This window comes from Esox lucius, chromosome 20 (assembly GCF_011004845.1).
Source record: "Esox lucius isolate fEsoLuc1 chromosome 20, fEsoLuc1.pri, whole genome shotgun sequence".
In the NCBI taxonomy this organism is placed as follows: domain Eukaryota; kingdom Metazoa; phylum Chordata; class Actinopteri; order Esociformes; family Esocidae; genus Esox; species Esox lucius.
The window spans coordinates 40,017,126-40,036,440 of record NC_047588.1 but is presented as its reverse complement, the minus strand read 5'-3'; the positions used below and the strand labels follow the sequence as shown (position 1 = coordinate 40,036,440).

General features: G+C 43.2%; 1 protein-coding gene across 1 annotated transcript; it reads left to right on the top strand.

The window, feature by feature from the left end:
• Positions 1 to 659: 659 nt before the first annotated feature.
• Positions 660 to 17,320, top strand: LOC105007179 (glycerol kinase). Its single transcript, XM_029115888.2, has 20 exons — positions 660 to 983; positions 1,115 to 1,309; positions 3,889 to 3,962; positions 6,488 to 6,594; positions 6,702 to 6,779; positions 7,673 to 7,752; positions 8,014 to 8,151; positions 8,942 to 9,051; positions 9,212 to 9,278; positions 11,369 to 11,404; positions 11,563 to 11,630; positions 12,145 to 12,187; positions 12,378 to 12,458; positions 12,555 to 12,633; positions 13,240 to 13,336; positions 13,434 to 13,518; positions 13,983 to 14,103; positions 14,434 to 14,577; positions 14,980 to 15,081; positions 15,505 to 17,320. Exons 2-19 carry the CDS (start codon positions 1,229 to 1,231, stop codon positions 15,078 to 15,080), a joined length of 1,590 nt encoding a protein of 529 aa, XP_028971721.2. The 5' UTR covers positions 660 to 983; positions 1,115 to 1,228; the 3' UTR covers position 15,081; positions 15,505 to 17,320.
• The last annotated feature ends 1,995 nt before the right edge of the window (positions 17,321 to 19,315 follow it).

Sequence of the window (19,315 nt, the reverse complement as noted above, 5' to 3'; positions counted from 1 at the left end):
GAGTTAAGCAAACTCTGCAGTCTGGACAGTGTACAGGAATACATCTGTAGAGAACCCTGCCATGTTTACAGTAGTTAACCTCTACTGAACGTCCACACTTTTGTCATGTCTGACTCTTCAATCTCATGATGCATGAGCAATCCCAAAATGGTCTCAATGTGTGAGATTTCACAAGAATAAAAGATTATTTCCAAAACCATGGATAAGTACTGACTTCAACTCATGGCCTAGTATTCTATAATTATGACCTCTTTGAGGTTTGTGGCGCTGCCTTGTCAGTCACTCCATCCTGTATTTGAGTCCTGGTTTGCAGGGCATGCAGGTATTTATTTTGCTGGTCAGTTTACAGATTGACTAAATTCAACAAATTCAACACACCTGATCTTCTACATCGGTTAATTCAAGGACCTGAATACCTTGCTACTATCCAAGAACAGTCCAGAAAAAATACTGTTTTGGCCGGTGTTCCTTTAGCTTATTCCCTCATCGCATTTCACGCTCCAATGGGACAATGGAGCCGACAGATTCAAAACCAATTTAAGCTGCGCTCAGTTTTAAGGTTCTGCTTGTCCTCTGTTATCGCAAAGTGACAAAGTTTAAGCCTGTGTGTATGCGTGTATGTGAGAGTCTGTCAATAAGTCTGTGAGTTTGCGGGTTAACCATAGCCTACACTGCAGATTATCAGAAATGGCAGTCGTAGCTATTGGTTGGTGACTTTTTCCTAAGTGGAAATCAGCGCTGTAAAATTGACAAAATGCCACTGGACTTTATATCCGCGTGATATATGTGTAACTCTTTATTTCGGAAGTGACACCTATGTAACAATGTGCCTCAGAATCAACGCTTCCTAACCGTTTGTACAATCACACCCCTCCGACCAGCTTTTGTCAACGTCACTGGATTTCGCGTGGTCTCATGTCACGTTCAGGACACCTCGGAACTGGACCTCGGAAATAAAGACATATTGCAAATGCAAATACAGGGTAAGAACGATCCCTACTTGGTACAAATGTTTTGAACTGTAATCCAACAAGAAATTCCGTTGGAAACTCTGAGAACATCATAGCAATCAATTTCCGACCCAAATATATAACACATTTCGGTCTTTTCACAGTTTCAAGGCGCCTTGAACGTGGCTTTGACTCCTAACCCAGCAGCCAACAGCGGGTTTTATAAATCCGACCTACGATTCACCGCGTTCGGAGAAATTGAACATTGCAGTCAGAGGATGACTGCAACGCGTGAAGGGATGACGATGGGACCGCTTGTCGCAGCTATCGACCAAGGCACGAGCTCGACCAGGTTTCTGGTGAGTTGGCAAAAATAAGCCACCAAAATCAACAGCATTGTGTCTCGAATGATGCTAGTAGAGGTGTTTACATCTTGAATCTGTCAACACTTTTTTAATTCATAACATTTAAATAGTTTGTCCATAATGTTTGTTGCTATATAAAACACCTATTAGTTTCCCCTGAATGAAAGAACATTAAAGATTGATCGATCTGGCAAACTCACTTAAATTGGAAGCCAATCATTTGAAATTGAATGTTCGTCCGCATTGTACGGTATTGTGGCCAGTGCTATTTATTTCATCTTTCAGTTTCCAGTAAGGTCTACTAATAGGCTACCATACTGAAGTTATATTGGTGTAAGAATTGACAGAATTCATACACTCCCAGTCCTTGTTCAAGTTGGCTATCTGAGGGTAAATATTGTGTCAGAGCACTACAACCTAACTTGGCAAGAAATCTGGAGTTTTATTGAACAGGTGATATAGCCTCATATATACGTAATGGGTGTGATACGTCAGTTAGCATTTCAATAATTTAGTCACCTGTACTGATACTTCGAGGTAGTTGTTTCCCTTGGTATGCCATGGCCGCAGCTTTCTGTTGGGCGATGTTAACAAGGCTTTGTGGTCGACCGTTCATATTGTGTTCCTAGGATTGCTGGTTCGAGTCCCGCGAGGGGTGGTTAGAGCAAAACATTTACATGTGCGTTGTGTCTAGTTCGAGACCCGTCAGTCGCAACGAATCTACACAGCAGTCACCACGTTATGAGGCACAGGGTTCCAAGTGACTTATGTTCTGGACATCAGTTGGTGGCTGAATGTCTGTAAAGCCTGACAGTTGGTGGCTGAATGTCTGTAAAGCCTGACAGTTGGTGGCCGAATGTCTGTAAAGCCTGGCAGTATGTGACTGAAATGTATGGCTACACATTTACTATGCAGCCATTGCTTTTGTGTGAGAGGTTGATAAGCCTTTAAGGCAGTAGAGTCCCGCTGGCCCTCACGCTTTAACAGCTGAAGAGAATGAAATGTCATTCAATGATTGGTGATGGGTTAGTAAATTATTGATAAGCTTATGTAAAAAAATGACACAACCTTTGGTTTGCAAGCTCTAGGTCCTCATTTATTAGATAAGTGTAGTTGGAAAGTATGAGATCCCTGCTGTGGCGTTTCGTCTGACCTGTCTTCATCCAGGAGACTGGTTGAACTTGGATAGGGAACATTTATCCTGGTCATTAATGTGCAGGGTAGGGCTGTTGCAATTATACCATAATTGCCTGATTGCGATTATCTGAGCCAGATCACAATTATTTTTAATAATTGTCGAATTAAGTAATTTCCACCCATGTTTTCTAATTAGATAATGTGCATTAAAATGTATATATATAAAAATATCTGTTGTCCCATTATATTGCATACGTTTGAAAATAAAAATGTATCGTCCTTGTACATGTTTAACTGAATTAAACAACTGAGCATTGAAACACATTTTGCTTCGTTGGGAAAACCTACAAGATAGTTTTAGAATGAGCTATTTCAAATAAATAACCTATAATAATACAGGGTGAGAGGTGAAACATTACAATGCACAGAGAAAATTTATTGTCTTTGCTTTGCAGTTGCATTTTGTGTTGAGCAGTCGTTAACAACATGGATTTAGTTGCAAAGCTGAACACAGGTGCAGCGCTCTGGGCACATTTTGGGTTTAGTCCAAAAGAAGCAATTATTTGGAGAAGCCAAATTGTTGGATTTGCTCCAGAAAGTTGACAATCAAAACCGGGAAACACCACAAATCTGAAGAACCATCTCTGGTTCTTCTTACAATATTGTTAGACTTACACTAGAATAATGGCATAAAATAAACAATTAAATCATTCATCGCAATTAATCGTCAACTAAAGCGTTGTAATCGTGACAGCACTAGTGCTGGATTGAAAGCAGACATTGCTCATGATAAACACAATTACAGACATATGGGATGATTTTTTCAATGATTTTCTTTCCATTTAAACATCTTGTTATCGGAAAAGGACTGAAGACTGCCTGCCTTATTCATGACCAATTTTCAAAATGGAGATTCTCCTGTGCTATGGTCCTATGGGGTGCTTGGTGCTCCTGGCTGAGGTGTTGAACCCAGACTCTCCTTAAACGTTTCACATGGTCATTTCACATGGTCCTTATGGTGGGGAGATGGGCTGATGTGTTGAGCCCAGGCCCTCCTTAATCGTTTCACATGGTCGTTTCACATGGTCCTTATGGTGGGCAGATGGGCTGATGGTTAGTACACCATCTCTTTACCTCGTCTGTCTGGCTACCCTGCTGTCTCTCGGGGGGTTTCGGTGGTGTTGCCAGATTGCCGGTTTCCATCCAGCCGACCCGGTCGGAGTGAACGCCACTGTGTTGCCCTCCGGGTCAGGCCAGCTTTAGTCCCACAGGTCTGATGTGGTTTAAGACAAAGCTTCTCTCTTCAAAGTACAAGGCTAGTCTGATACTCTGACCTGCATATTAGATTTGTATGTTACATTGTACTGTATGGCATTATGGGACCAATGCTTCTTCTCTCACTCTCTCTTCCTCTCCCTGCATCTCATCCGTCTCAGGTGTTTAATGCTAAAACGGCAGAGCTGCTCAGTCATCACCAGGTTGAGATAAGGCAGAGTTTCCCTAAAGAGGGGTGAGTACACACCTGTCATCCCTCTACACACACCTGTCCTCCCTGTAGATGCACCTGTCATCCCAGTACACACACCTGACATCTCTCTGTACAAATATGTCATCCCAGTACACACAACTCTCATCTCTCTACACACACCTGTCACCCCTGTAGATGCACCTGTCATCCCAGTACACACACCTGTCATCCCTCTGTGCACACCTGTCACCCCTGTAGACATGATTTCATCCCTGTACACACACTTGTCATCCCTGTAGACAAACATGTCTTCTCTGTAGAAAATCCTGTCATCCCTGTACACACACCTGTCATCCCTGTACACACACCTGTCATCCCTGTAGAAAATCCTGTTATCCCTGTACACACACCTGTCATCCCTGTAGAAAAACCTGTCATCCCTGTACACACAACTGTCATCCCTGTACACACACCTGTCATCCTTATAGAAAATCCTGTCATCCCTGTACACACACCTGTCCTCCCTGTACACACACTTTTCATCCCTGTAGAAAAACCTGTCATCCCTGTACACACAACTGTCATCCGAATGCCACCGTATCTATTCCCTGCGGACTTGGGCCTGTAGAAAGTCAAAGCACATCCAATAATATTTTTGTTTTTTTCGCAATGCCTCACCCAACCAGTGATTCCACACCAGAACCCCAACCCAAAGAAGACAGCCAAACTCCATTATTAACCTCCCTCAAACCCAGAGGGCGCTGGCCAATTTCACTGGATCCAAACCCCGGTCTCACAATGATGCAGAAAATTGCAAGGCAGTGACTCTACCGCTGTGCTAGTCAGGGGCCCCTGAAGGAGGGACATTGCGGGGGTCAACGTTCCTCAAATCGCCCCCCTGGTCAGAGGAAAAAGCCAGGGGCTGAGCTTAGGTGGACGCATTAGCAGCCAGACACAGAGTGCAATGTTCAACGCATCGATCTAAGAGCTCCACAGAGGCCCAAACACTGTACCAATAATCGGTAATTCATTAACTATGGAGTTGAGAAACATAGGGACTTCAAAACAGAAACGTTTGAACCCAACTCTTCTCTATGATGGACCCCTAATGTTCTGGTGGTTTAATTTGGTCGATAAAGAATACTTTTATAGTTTTTCTCAATCGCTTTGTCTTATTTTTTGAAACAGTCTTAACATTCTTTAAACTTTAATGCAATTGTCACAACTTTTTTTATTGGACATCACAACTCTGCGACATGTCTGCAAAAGGTAGTCATGTTTTTTTGTCATCGTGTGAGCCATAGCGGTCAAAATGTTTCATGTTTTTTCACCATGGCAGTCAACCCTGGAAATGTTTGTTATATATACATTTCAGTCTTCTTCTACTTTTTTGTTGACACTGACTGCTTACTGTGCTACACAAGAATGTCAGTTTTGTCTAGTTGAATACTATTGTGTATCACACTGAGCTTTTTAGATACCAGCTTCAACAGTAGGAAAAGGTTTAAAAGTCAATACAATGCTGTAGTACACAGAGAAGGGGTGTGCACATTTGTAGGTATACAGTACATTAAACAATGTGTTACATGTAAACAGAAAATTCTAATTTACATGTCAATTTTTACACATTTCTTATATATAAAATCATAGATAGAAAAAATTCCCCACAGAATAAAAACTACAACACCAACAAATGCAAAAAACCTGCGGTAGTTTTGTTAAAACAATGAATTGCACCTCCTCACAGTGCGTAACGCTACAAGTTCCCATCTTCTTGGTGGACATCCTGTCCCTCTTGTTGGTCTGGCAAGAGGTTTTCATCCACATCACATCTGACGGTTTCCCTTCCATTTCTGTGTCATTACTGTGTCACCTGGCAGGTCGTTTGCCAGTTTAGCAGACATCACAAACATTCCATGTCATAGATATTTATAGAATAAACATGCCTGACAGATTCAGATAACTGAGTGGATCGTTTCGCATGTGAGGGCTCACACGATGAAAGAATGTGTGGAAGTTGTGAACAGTGTGACATTTTACTGAGAATCAACGCATCAGTTTTGATCAGCAAGCCCTGTGCATGTAGGTATTGTGATCATTTTAGACAATTGTACTTACCCTTTTGCACACGTGTGAGCAGGAAACAAATTGTTCAGAGATATTAACTTATTGTTTTGAAAACAATAATTCGAGAAAATTGAGCCTAATAGAGAAATGTAACATACTATTTTATCTAAAGGGACTATAGTCCTGTACATTGTTATATTACATGAGGCTGGTCCCAGGAAAAAACCCACAACTCATGTAGTTCCAAGTGCCATGGTCAACGCTACCAGTTAAACTGCTCTAACTGATGGTTCAGATGGGTTCAAACCCAAAACAAAATGAAAATAAAACACTTCCCACTTTTCACACATTAGCATTTTTTCTAAGCTCAAATGCTGCTTTCTCTGCTTGAATCGGCGGGGGCGACGGGGGCGGGGACGGGGGACGACGACGACGCCGACATTGCACCCAGTATAAACAATTCAAAATGAACAGGAACCCTGTCCCCTTGTGTCCCTCAGCTGGGTAGAACAGGATCCTAAGGAGATTCTACAGTCTGTCTACGACTGCATGGAGAGGACCTGTGAGAAGCTGGGCCAACTTCACATCGACGTCTCCCACATTAAAGGTGCAGTGGTGTATATCCCTACGGTGGTTCTCAGTGGGGCTGCTGGGAAAAAGGGGCCGTGAGGTGGTTTTGATTTCGTTAACAGTGTTGTTTTTGGTTTTACCCAGCCGTCGGAGTGACCAATCAGAGGGAGACGACCCTAGTCTGGGACAAAGAGACGGGCGAGCCGCTCTACAATGCAATTGGTGTGTTTCCAGAATCTATTGGTGGTAACAAGGAATAATAATGAAGTGCAAATTAATTATGCGCGCACCCTTTAAAAGTGACAATAATACAATGTGTGTATGCGCACGCTATCCCGGTGTTCTGACTCAGACAGCGACCCCAGGTCACTGTGACCAGACACGGTCTTACTGTAAATGGCGGCAGCTCATTTCCTGGACAGTTGTGTCACTTAGAAAACCACATGCCCAGATTGCATAATAGCAATGTTACAACGCCAGGCATTCCGGCCCAAGGAATCTGCGTCAACAGGGCCGGCCCTCCTCATGGGCCAATCATGCTGTTGCAGTTTTTTACAGTCGCTAGGACACATTTCCCAATACTTAGGTCACTTTTTCAAAACTCTTCACACAGTGAGCACAACAGAAGCATAAGTGGGCTAAACTGAGGATCAATTATCATTGCTTTGGCACAAAATGCATTCAATGACTACATCTTTCAAATTTCATTAATTATTTTCTCACTTCGACACAACCACCGCCAAAACTCTGTGTACTTACAGGCCAATTTGCACATGCTTACATACGGTTTTCAAAACTGTTAAACTTAACTTAAAACAATAACATTATACAAAACAGAATACAGCAATTTGCTACAATTCTACAGTAATATTTTAATGAAATATATTTTGAGTAAGAAGTTTTGAACTGTAGTTTTGCAACACCACTCGCAGAGCTCCCCAAGTCACACAATTAGCTATGTTCGCTATATTGGTAGCTATCTAACCTTGTGGTAGGTAAATCATGTACCAATAACTACAATTTCATTATGCCACTGTTGAACACATAAGATGCAGCATTACTGGGACTTTGTTCAAGGGAGTGTTTGACTCATTGTGTGCTGGCTGTCCCTGTAGTTTGGCTCGATCTGCGCACGCAGTCCACCGTGGAGAGACTGATCAACAAGACGCCTGGCAAGAGCAAGAACCATCTGAAGGTACAAAGACAGCCCTGACCTGACCCGAACAGAGCCAGAACCCTGACCTCATCACGGACACTAGCCTATAAAAACTTGTCTAGAACCATCTGAAGGTACAAAGACCTGACCTGACCCGAACAGAGCCAGAACCCTGACCTCATCACGGACACTAGCCTATAGGAACCTGTAGATGTTAGAGGGCTGACGTAAGGTGTGACCAAGACGACAGACCTCCCCACACCTCATCCACCGTCTGTTGGTTTGTCCGTCTCTCCGCAGCACAAAACGGGCTTGCCCATCAGCACATACTTCAGTGCCGTAAAGCTGCGTTGGCTGATGGACAATGTGGAGGAGGTGGCTGAAGCTGTCCTGACCCACCGGGCCATGTTCGGCACCGTGGACTCCTGGCTGATCTGGGTGAGAACGGGCCAAACCCCGCCCCTACGGGCTGTGTGGTTTAGCGCCGGCACAGCCACACCTCTGAGCGTCACACAGCAGTCCTGATATTCATCACCGCTGTTTCCGTATCTCCTCACTGTGTCTGTGTGTTTGTGTCTGTGTGTCTGTGTCTGTGTATTTGTGTCTGTGTGTTTGTGTGTTTTTCTCTGTGTGTGTCTGTGTGTCTGTGTGTTTGTGTGTTTGTGTCTGTGTGTTTGTGTCTGTGTGTTTGTGTCTGTGTGTGTGTGTTTGTGTCTGTGTGTCTGTGTGTGTGTGTGTGTTTGTGTCTGTGTGTCTGTGTGTCTGTGTGTTTGTGTCTGTGTGTGTGTGTGTGTTTGTGTGTGTGTGTGTTTGAGTCTGTGTGTGTGTGTGTGTGTTTGTGACTGTGTGTTTGTCACTGTGTCTGTGTCTCTGTGTCTGTGTGTCTGTGTGTGTGTGTCTGTGTCTGTGTGTTTGTGTGTCTGTGTGTTTGTGTGTCTGTGTCTGTGTCTCTGTGTGTCTGTGTCTCTGTGTGTGTGTGTTTGTGACTGTGTGTTTGTGACTGATTGTTTGTGACTGTGTGTTTGTGACTGATTGTTTGTGACTGTGTGTTTGTGACTGTGTGTTTGTGACTGTGTGTTTGTGACTGATTGTTTGTGACTGTGTGTTTGTGACTGTGTGTTTGTGACTGTGTGTTTGTGACTGATTGTTTGTGACTGTGTGTTTGTGACTGATTGTTTGTGACTGTGTGTTTGTGACTGTGTGTTTGTGACTGAGTGTTTGTGTCCAGTGTCTGACCGGGGGGAAGAGTGGGGGGGTCCATGTCACAGACGTGACCAACGCAAGCCGGACGATGCTCTTCAACATACACACACTGGACTGGGACCCTGAACTCTGCAGGTAGACACACACACACACACACACGTGCACACGCGCACGTGCACACCCACCAAACACACACACTAAGACTTGCCAGGGCTTGCAGAGTCACACACACGTTTAAAGTTTCTTATAGTATTGTCCAGGATTTTCTTGAAAAGTGTTTATTTGTTGGTTTTAGATATTTTGGTGTCCCGATGGAAATCCTTCCCAAAGTGAAGAGCTCCTCAGAAATATATGGTTCCATGGTGAGTTGATGCAGCTTCAGGTCAAGCTTGTGTGTCTCTTGGGCTTTGTGTGTTTGTGGTATTTTTGTTTTGAAGTCATTTGCCAAACCACACTTCAAACATTAACCTGCTTATCCAGGTGAAGTCATAATTTCTCAATAACAGGGAGCCGTAAAGATGTCTTATCAATAAAAGATTTAAGTGAACCCTTCGTAGTTGCTCTGATTTTCATGAAAAGTGTGGAGTCACAACTTACAAGATAAGATTCTGGATTAATCTCATAAAATGATTATGTAATTCCTGCAGTGGATGCGGTTTCCTGGATCAGACTGGGTTAGGTTGTTAGCACAACAGAATATGCGAATGATTTGAAGTGCAGTTACTCTTGAAGCCGTCATCAGTGATCCTGCATCTTTGTAATGAGGTCATACAAATGAATAGAATACATACACACACTCAAGCACACACACACAGACATACCCCCACCCAAAGAGACGTGGGTCTTCTGAGGTCATTCTGAAACCATAAGCTTGTCTATGGTCAAGCCCAGTCAGCTTTTTCAGTAAAATAGAATAATCGTCTGTATCAAAAGTATTTTGACAGGTCAATGGATAAAGCAACACAGTTTGTTTTCTCATGCACAGTTTTGGCAATATCATTTACAACCAATGTGGGCACAGTACAATTACAGCAACCACATTAGTTGTAAATCATATTGCCAAAGCCTTGGATGAGACCAAAATTCGGGACTCATTGTTAAATATACAATTTATATTTGTTCAATATGCGACCGTATATTTAGCAATTTATCCAGAATTTTAACAAGGCAATAGAGTTTCAAATTGCCAGCCGTGGTGGCTTCCCTATTGTTAGCAGGGAGTAAAGCATCAAGGACAGACTCAGGGAAAACCTTAAATACAGGCTTTTCTTTTTTCTCTTTTATTTGTGGTGTATTTGGAGGTTTTCTCAAACATGAAGGCATCAGGAATAATATTCCTGTCAGAAATGAGTCCAGTATCCAAAACTCTCTCTTTTGGCAAAGTATGAAATGTTTGCTGTTTGAACTGTTCTTCCGAGTTTTTACTGAAGTTTTCTAGGATTTTGGCTGGATTCACTTTACAACCAGATAGTGCAGTAATATACTAGTAAGATTTAACTTCTCTAAGTTTTATACCCAAGTTTCTCAGTCACTTAAAAGTCAGCCAGTCAGAACTCTCACCTGTTTTTCTACCCTCAGCAAACGCCACATCTCTTTTTATGAGTAGCATAAAAATGTCTGATGGAAACCATTGGTTTCATCTGTTGTTTGTTCTCCATTTCACTTGGCTGCAACTCACAATACCCGCTGCTATGACCCCGGTCCACCTACAGCCAACTCCCTCATTTGCAAATGAGTTAAAGGGAGGCTAGTGATGAAGGAAGGTCAGGTCGGCCATCAGGTTATGAGGTGTTTGATTGACTAAGAAAAAATCAGACGTCACAAACGCCAAAGCCCACAGGCAAGACAGATGTCCTGGAGAAAGATCTAGTATAGTTCCTTCATTTTCCGACTCACACCTACTTCCATGTCAATCTGCATTAGTAGCCTCCCTGGGTTTTCTTCATACTGTGTCTTGCAATAATTGGTTCCATGAATCGAATGTAGCGTATTAAAACTATAGTGTAGAGTTACAGAAGACACACCATATTTGGGTGAACACAGATGATGAACTGAACTGTAACCTCAGTGCTGTTTACATAAGAACACAGAACAGGCCCTACTTTCTGGAGAAAACTACTCCCATTATAAAACTCCGTGGTTTTCTCAGAAAGATGTTATTTCGGAACCACCTGCAGGATGACCTCACACTGTATCATTACTCTGAATGTCAGTGTCCATTTGCTTTTTCAACTAAACAGTTTAAATAAGTAGGAGTAGGAACATTGTACTATAAATTATGACTTAAATAGTTACACAGAGAATTCATTGTGTTTCCTCCCTCATAAACTGTCTTTCTCTCATACACTCCTGTCTCTCTCTCATACACTCCTGTCTCTCTCTCATACACTCCTGTCTCTCTCTCATACACTCCTGTCTCTCTCTCATTCTCTAATGTCCCTCCCTCATCCAGAATTCTGGCTCCCTGGCAGGAGTGCCCATCTCAGGGGTAAGATGTTTGTCCTTGTGTTGTTTTTAAATCAATGCTATGTTTTGTGTGTTTGTTTAGTTATGTTTGAAGACTCTCCCAGTTAAGGTAAATCCACATCCAGTCTGCTGCTACAGATAAGAAAGTCAAGAGGATAAACTCCACATTGTATTCTGTAGTGTCTAGGGGACCAGTCGGCTGCTTTGGTCGGTCAGATGTGCTTCCAGGATGGACAAGCTAAAAACACGTAAGACCCTCCTCCATCTCTTCTCCTCACATTTTCTTCTCTCCTGGAGGATATACATTTTTTTAATAGAGTCGGCTGTTTTAGTGTGTGTGTGTGTGTGTGTAAACTGTAATTTAAATACATCCTGAGATGTTCATCTCCATTAGATAGGACCATTAAGATAGTATAAAAGACGGTATACTCACTGTCGGCGCCCTCTGGGTTACGGCCTGGCATTCCAGTACTGCACGTGGTTATGTTTACGCCATAGGTGTGGCTATATGGTTTAGTTGGTTGATTGGTTGCTTCAGTTGGGTGGGTCCTCTGGCCTCCCCTCCATCCGTGTGGAGGTAGACCTGCTGGTTTAGGCCACTGTATCAAAATACCCAGTTTTAGGCTGGGTATCTGAAAGGCATAAAATGTTTTTTTTCAAATCTCATAACATAGTCATATACCCTTCCCTTTCTCTCTCCAGCTGATGGAAATATAATTTAGGAAATAGCAAAAATATATTCTGTCCTGTTTCTACTTGAAGGTATGGAACCGGTTGCTTCCTGCTCAGAAACACAGGAGTGGAGGTAAGGCTGCTTTTGTCTTTGTTATGTCTTTTTTTAAAGGTAGTCTGCTGCTCTGCAATGACATGCCCTCAATGACACGCCCTGAAATGACACGCCCTCAATGACACGCCCTGCAATGACACGCCCTGCAATGACACGCCCTGCAATGACACGCCCTCAATGACATGCCCTCAATCTCCTCCTGTCTTAGCCGGTGATGTCAGACCACGGCCTCTTGACCACCATTGCCTATAAACTGGGGAAGGACGCCCCAGCCTACTACGCTCTCGAGGTCTGCACTGTCTGTTATGCCCGGCCTGAGTGCGTATGTGGCGTGTTCTGATTGGCTCCTCTCTCCTGTTGCTGACCCGTGATTGGCCTATTCCAGGGCTCGGTGGCCATAGCTGGGGCGGTGGTACGCTGGCTGAAGGATAACATGGGAATCATCCGCTCCTCATCTGAGATAGGTGAGCTCTTCGCAGGAAAATTTTGAACAGAGCTCTGGATGGCTACCCTCCTGTAGGTTTTAATTCCAACACTCATCCTGGAGAGCTTGCCTCCTGTAGGTTTTAATTCCAACACTCTTCCTGGAGAGCTTGCCTCCTGTAGGTTTTAATTCCAACACTCTTCCCGGAGAGCTTCCCTCCTGTAGGTTTTAATTCCAACACTCTTCCTGGAGAGCTTCCCTCCTGTAGGTTTTAATTCCAACACTCTTCCTGGAGAGCTTGCCTCCTGTAGGTTTTAATTCCAACACTCTTCCTGGAGAGCTTGCCTCCTGTAGGTTTTAATTCCAACACTCTTCCCGGAGAGCTTCCCTCCTGCAGCTTTTCACTCCAACCCTAATCTGGCACACTGCATTCTAATAACAAGACGGTCGATTAGCTGAATCCGTTTTTTGAGTTTGAGTGGAAACCTACAGGTGGGCATCCAATACATTTTTTATTTGTTCCATGCTACGCTAAAACCAGGTATAGATTGACATTAAAATGCTTACCAGAAGTGGGGGAGGGGGTTGTTGTACTGACATAATTATTAAGGAGCCCAGGCACACCTCACGCCCATTTCTTCCTCAGAGAAGCTGGCAGGCGAAGTGGGCTCGTCGTACGGTTGCTACTTTGTTCCAGCCTTCTCTGGTCTGTATGCCCCTTACTGGGAGCCCAGTGCACGAGGGTAAGTGTTGTCTGTGACCAGCCTCTATAGCCACTAAGTCCTTAGCCCTTCCTGTTTCCTCTTCATCAGGATCTCCTTCTCTTCCTTGTGCTGACAGGATCATCTGTGGTCTGACTCAGTTCACTAACCGCAGTCACCTGGCCTTCGCCGCTCTGGAGGCTGTGTGCTTCCAGACCAGAGAGGTGAGGCTCGTCGTTCGATTCCTGGAGGCAGTTCAGCGACACTGATGGACAATGGAATTAAACCCAACTTCTTATTGTTCAGATGCTGGCCTTGAAAAAGCTTTCCTGGAGAGACCAGAGGCTGGTAGAGTGGTTGGCACTGTGTAACTGATATCCTGATATTTGTGAAGTCTGTCTCCCATTGTAAGATCTACTCTGTCTCCCTGATACAGTTGATATAATAATAAAATATTACGATGGAATGATACAAAAATTTAAGCTGGCGTGGCATTAAGCACATTCTTTTTATATCCATTACTCCTCTAGTGTCGCCGAATCTTCTCTTTACCTCATGTTTGTGCTTGAATTAATGCGCCTTTTTTGGCCAGAGAGGTAGCAACAGTAAATCCATGTCTTGGTCTGATTCAGACAACCACACTTGGCAGACTGATATTCCAATACTAATAGATAGAAACCATTTCCAGATCCTGGATGCCATGAATCAGGACTACGGGGTTCCTCTGAGTCAGCTACAGGTGGATGGAGGCATGACATCCAACAGACTATTGATGCAGCTACAGGCTGATATACTCTGTGTTCCTGTGGGTAAGACACACACACACATATACACACACACACACACACACACCAGCCTTCAATAAACTCAAATGTAAACTTTGACACAAACACTCACATTTGTCCACTCCCAAGGACAAGTGGGTGTCATCAAGCGCTACACAGGCCAAACACACCGAAATCACACCCCGACTCAAAGGCAGAGTACATGTCAACATGAACCTTCGCCCAAATACACACATATCTGTTCGCCCAAATACACACATATGTGTGGGTATATCTGTTTGTGTATATGTATGTGTATATCTGTGTGCGTGTGTGTGTATATCTGTGTGTGTGTGTGTGTGTGTGTCTTGACAGTGAAGCCATCCATGCCAGAGACCACTGCGCTGGGCGCTGCCATGGCCGCGGGAGCAGCCGAAGGTGTCGGCGTCTGGAGTCTGGCGCCTGGTGACCTCGCAGCCGTCCCCACTGAGAGATACCAACCCCAGATCAACACGGAGGGTGAGGGAACCGCGGCAGACCGCGTTCAGTAGCCAGGGTTCTTTAACCGGGGTTTTGGTCAAATTAGGAAGTGGAACGGGAAACTCTGTTTATTTTCTGAGGGTTTTACACTTCACTGATATTAATGTCAAACCACTTCTTGAATGGACTGATCAGAAAAAAACGAATTGACCACAAACCTGTTATTAGGCAAGAAACTGATTTATGCTTCCCTCTGGTGGTTAAATATATATTGCCATAGGCTCTACTGTATGTGTAAGGAACATACACTAATGTTTCCTTTTTGTATCACACACTCACACTGCCATCTAGTGGATGAATATAGTGTGTGCGGCACAACAGCAAGTTACCTTGAGGGGTTACCTGGAGCATCCATTGTAATGGTTCCTGCTTTCCTTCTAGAGAGTGAGTTCCGGTACGCACGCTGGAAGAAAGCTGTCCAGAAGGCCATGAACTGGGAGACCACGGAACCAGTCAGTAATGGGAATGGTACCGTCGATTAAGGTGATGTAGCAGAGGCTGACCATGATGCACTGGGTTTCTCCCTGGGTTAAGGGCATTGTGCTTCTCTATTAAGGTGATGTAGCTGAAGCTGACCATGATGCACTGGGTTTCTCCCTGGGTTAAGGGCATTGTTGTGGTTGAGAGTACAGTGTCCCCCTGACTGAGTAGGTTGGTTCAAGCCTTCTCAGGGGACCGTTTCCATTTAAAACCATGAATTTAAACCAGGAAGTCCCTGTGTAAGGAGCTCTTTCTGCATGGTGACAACAACTTGTCCAATTGGACGTGCAGTCTAATAATAAATGCAGTGTCTCTAATGTCATTCCTAGACATACAGTCCTCCATCACTTATTTCCATGTAGGTCTTACAAGAAACAAGGAAAATGCATCTCAACCGCTCTCTGTTTTCTACCTCTCTCCACACAGACCACCAGTAGCAGGATCAGAGCTGGCACAGTGGGCACAGAATGAATATAGAGGATTGGAGGCGGAAAAAGACGGAACATGCAGAACGTAACCCTAACCCTTTTTGGGCATGCTTTATACTGACCTTCTTTCTGAGAGCATTCCATGTCCACAGCCTGATATCACCCACTGTACCTAAACAGCCCCCTAGTCCTATTCCCACCCTAACCCTATTCCCACCCTAGTCCCACTCTAACCCTAGTCCCACCCTAGTCCTATTCCCATCCTAGTCCTATTCCCATCCTAGTCCTATTCCCACCCTAGTCCTATTCCCACCCTAGTCCCACCCTAACACTATTCCCACCCTAGTCCTATTCCAACCCTAGTCCCACCCTAACCCTATTCCAACCCTAGTCCTATTCCAACCCTAGTCCTATTCCCACCCTAGTCCTATTCCCACCCTAACCCTATTCCCACCCTAACCCTAGTCCCAACCTAGTCCTATTCCAACCCTAGACCCACCCTAACCCTATTCCCACCCTAGTCCTATTCCAACCCTAGTCCTATTCCAACCCTAGTCCTATTCCCACCCTAGTCCCACCCTAACCCTATTCTCACCCTAGTCCCACCCTAACCCTATTCTCACCCTAGTCCTATTCCAACCCTAGTCCTATTCCAACCCTAGTCCTATTCCCACCCTAGTCCTATTCCCACCCTAACCCCATTCCCACCCTAACCCTAGTCCCACCCTAGTCCTATTCCAACCCTAGTCCTATTCCAAACCTAGTCCTATTCCCACCCTAACCCTAGTCCCACCCTAACCCTAGTCCCACCCTAGTCCTATTCCAACCCTAGTCCTAGTCCCACCCTAACCCTATTCCCACCCTAGTCCTAGTCCCACCCTAACCCTAGTCCAATAATGATGGGTGTCAAATCAAAGTTTTCCATTATTAAGCTGATGACAAAGGCTGCAATTTGCTTTTAATATAATCCAGGCTCCACTCTGTCATCTGAAGTTACTTTTAAATGTGTATGTTCCAAAGTCTAAATGTGACCACTGAATCTCCCAGGTATTGTCATTATGTAGGACAGAAAATAGATAGGCTAACCACCTAAAAGTACTTTGAATTTTATGTAGATGAGTGTCCTCCTTTGAACCTCATAAAGGGGTTATTGTGAAAAAGCTCAGGTTAATGTTGTGTTTTTATTTTCAGTGTTATTTTGCTACTGAAGCAGGAACAAGCAGCCTTGTTTTTCCTATCTTTCTGCCTGTAATTGACTATGGTTATGCACTGTACAAGCATTTTCTTGTGGTCTCATTGTATGCTGGACTGTGTGGTGTACAAAGTTAAATAACTTGCCTGGTTTTAGATGTGTTCACCAGTTTTGGGGAGGTTTGATGATCTAGATGACCAGGTAAAGGGAGTTCATAACTAAACCGTTGATCAAAGAATTAAAAAGGAGGAGGGAGAAATAATCGATTAAGGCCACTGGTGTTACAGCTCCCAATTGGGAACTCCCCAGAACTTTCCAGGACATTCCAGGACATTCCAGGACATTGTTCCCTCTGCCTGGGATGAACTACAAAAGACGATTTTAAATATATGATCAAATCTATGGTGGATTATCATTTGGGGGACTGTAAATGCTTTGACCCTCACCTTGCACTTTACCTCTGACAATTTATGTATAATTAGGAACTGTGGAAATCTGTGTTTTTATGTTGTGACTGTACATAACTTCTGTGTGCTGCCACTCTCGGGAAAAGAGATTTTAATCTTGATTTGGCCAAAGCTGGTTAAATCAAGATTAAGGAAATTAAATGTATTTGATTATGGTTTGTTTACAGTTATTCAGTGTAATATTTCATTTCATCCCTTGATCTTTGTCCGTTTAATTTTATAAAATATTTTCGGATGCCACCATTATTTTTCGGCAGAATTTCATTAACCTAGGATGTTATGCAACAAATGTAACGATTTCAGTCACTTTGAATCCAGCCCTCTACATCAGCAGTGCAATAATTAATGAAACAACTCCTGTAGGGAATGGGTCCTGGGAGTAAATCAAAACGCAACACACAGCAAGATACTAACAAAGAGACATTAAAACCAAACACACAGAGAAACACCACTGAAATGTAAAAGAAAGATGCAGAAAAAAGAGCATGACTACTTGATGCTGGGTAGGTGCATTGGACAATATTTTACTATCCGAATAGTATGTGTTTTTATTCAAATAGTATTTGGTTAACCAAAATACATGTTTTTAAAAATTACCGATACCACATGACCGCTACTACATAATGCGCGAAGGACATCAGAGAAAAATAATAGAGTTTCTCTAAAAGAAGCCTACAGATACCTTCACGTCTTTGTTACTTAACAGTAACTGACATCCTATTGTTAAAATGCTTTTATTGTTCTGAAATGAAAACACCTAGGAACAGAAATTAATTGCACCAAAGAAGTTGACTAAGCCCCATTTAAAGCTCAGGCTTGACTACCTTGCCTAACTAAATTAATTTAGAGACTCTAACTGTTTTGCAGTGCTTCTAGATTTATATATTATGTATAGAATTTTCATTGTAAAATTTAAGACACTATAAAAAAAAAATATTACTTGGCAGACTTATTGGTCACATTCAATTATCTAAATAAAAAATTAACAATTTAGCAAAACATTGGACCGGACCAACCAGCTGTTTCATGATTTAAAAACGGTTGTTTTGTTTTATGTGAAGTGAAACGGCAGTTACTGTACTTCTGCTCAAGCCGTATTTCACTTCTGTCAGGAATTTGCACGCTGTTTCACACTGCAGCTGCACTAAAGTGATAAACCCAACCACAGTTAAAAAGGGCACTACTTTATATTACATGCCAGGAACACGTTTCAAAAAATTTGGGACAGAGGAAAAAAGGATTGGAAAAGTTGTATAATGCTAAAAACCTAAAAACCTAAACACAATTAATTAGCTCAATTGGCAACAGGTCAGTAACATGATTGGGTATAAAAAGATCATTTCAGAGAGGATGGGTCTGTCAGAAGTGAGAACGGGGAGGGGTTCACCACTCTGTGAAAGACTGTGTGGGCAAATAATGCAAAAAGTTAAGAATAACGTTTCTCAACGTAAAATTTTAATCGTTTGGGGATTTCACCCGGAGAAAACTATATGCAAAGTACAAGGCCGAAAACCAATATTTGTTGGCCATGATCTTTGTGTTCTCAGTTCTGTAGTGAAAACCATTGTCTGTGACCACAGTATGTCTCTAAATCCAAAATGCAAGTTAAAACTCTCCTATGAAAAGCAGAGACCAGATATTAAAAAGAACCAGAACTGCTGCTGCCTTCTCTGGGCCCAAGCAAATTTTAAGATGGAATGAGGCGAAGTGGAAAACTGTCCTTTGGTCTGACAAATCAACATTTTAAATTATTTTTGGGAATCATGGATGCCGTGTCCTCCAGACTAAAGAGGAGAGTGACCACCTGGCTTGTTATCAGCAGTTCAAAAGCCAGCATCCGTGATATTATGGGGGTGCATTAGAGCATATGGCATGGGTGACTGGCACATCTGAGAGGGTACTGTTAATGCTGAACAATATATACAGGTTTTAAAACAACATATGCTGCCATCCAGACTACATCTTTTTCAGGGAAGGCCTTGCTTATTTCAGCTAGACAATACCAAACCACATTCTGCACGTATTACAACAGCATGGCTCCATAGTAGCTGCTTGCCTGCAGTCCAGACCGGTCATCCATTGAAAACATCTGGCGCATTATGAAACAAATATGAGGTCCCCTCAAACTGTTGACCAGCTGAAATCCTATA

What these genes read in the sequence shown, in the direction of transcription:
- LOC105007179 (XM_029115888.2), top strand. Translation starts at nt 1,229, where the DNA reads ATGACTGCAACGCGTGAAGGGATGACGATGGGACCGCTTGTCGCAGCT. An exon ending in CCGCTCCTCATCTGAGATAG is followed by an intron (nt 12,634 to 13,239) that starts GTGAGCTCTTCG and finishes TTTCTTCCTCAG; the next exon opens with AGAAGCTGGCAGGCGAAGTG. An exon ending in TGTGCTTCCAGACCAGAGAG is followed by an intron (nt 13,519 to 13,982) that starts GTGAGGCTCGTC and finishes AACCATTTCCAG; the next exon opens with ATCCTGGATGCCATGAATCA.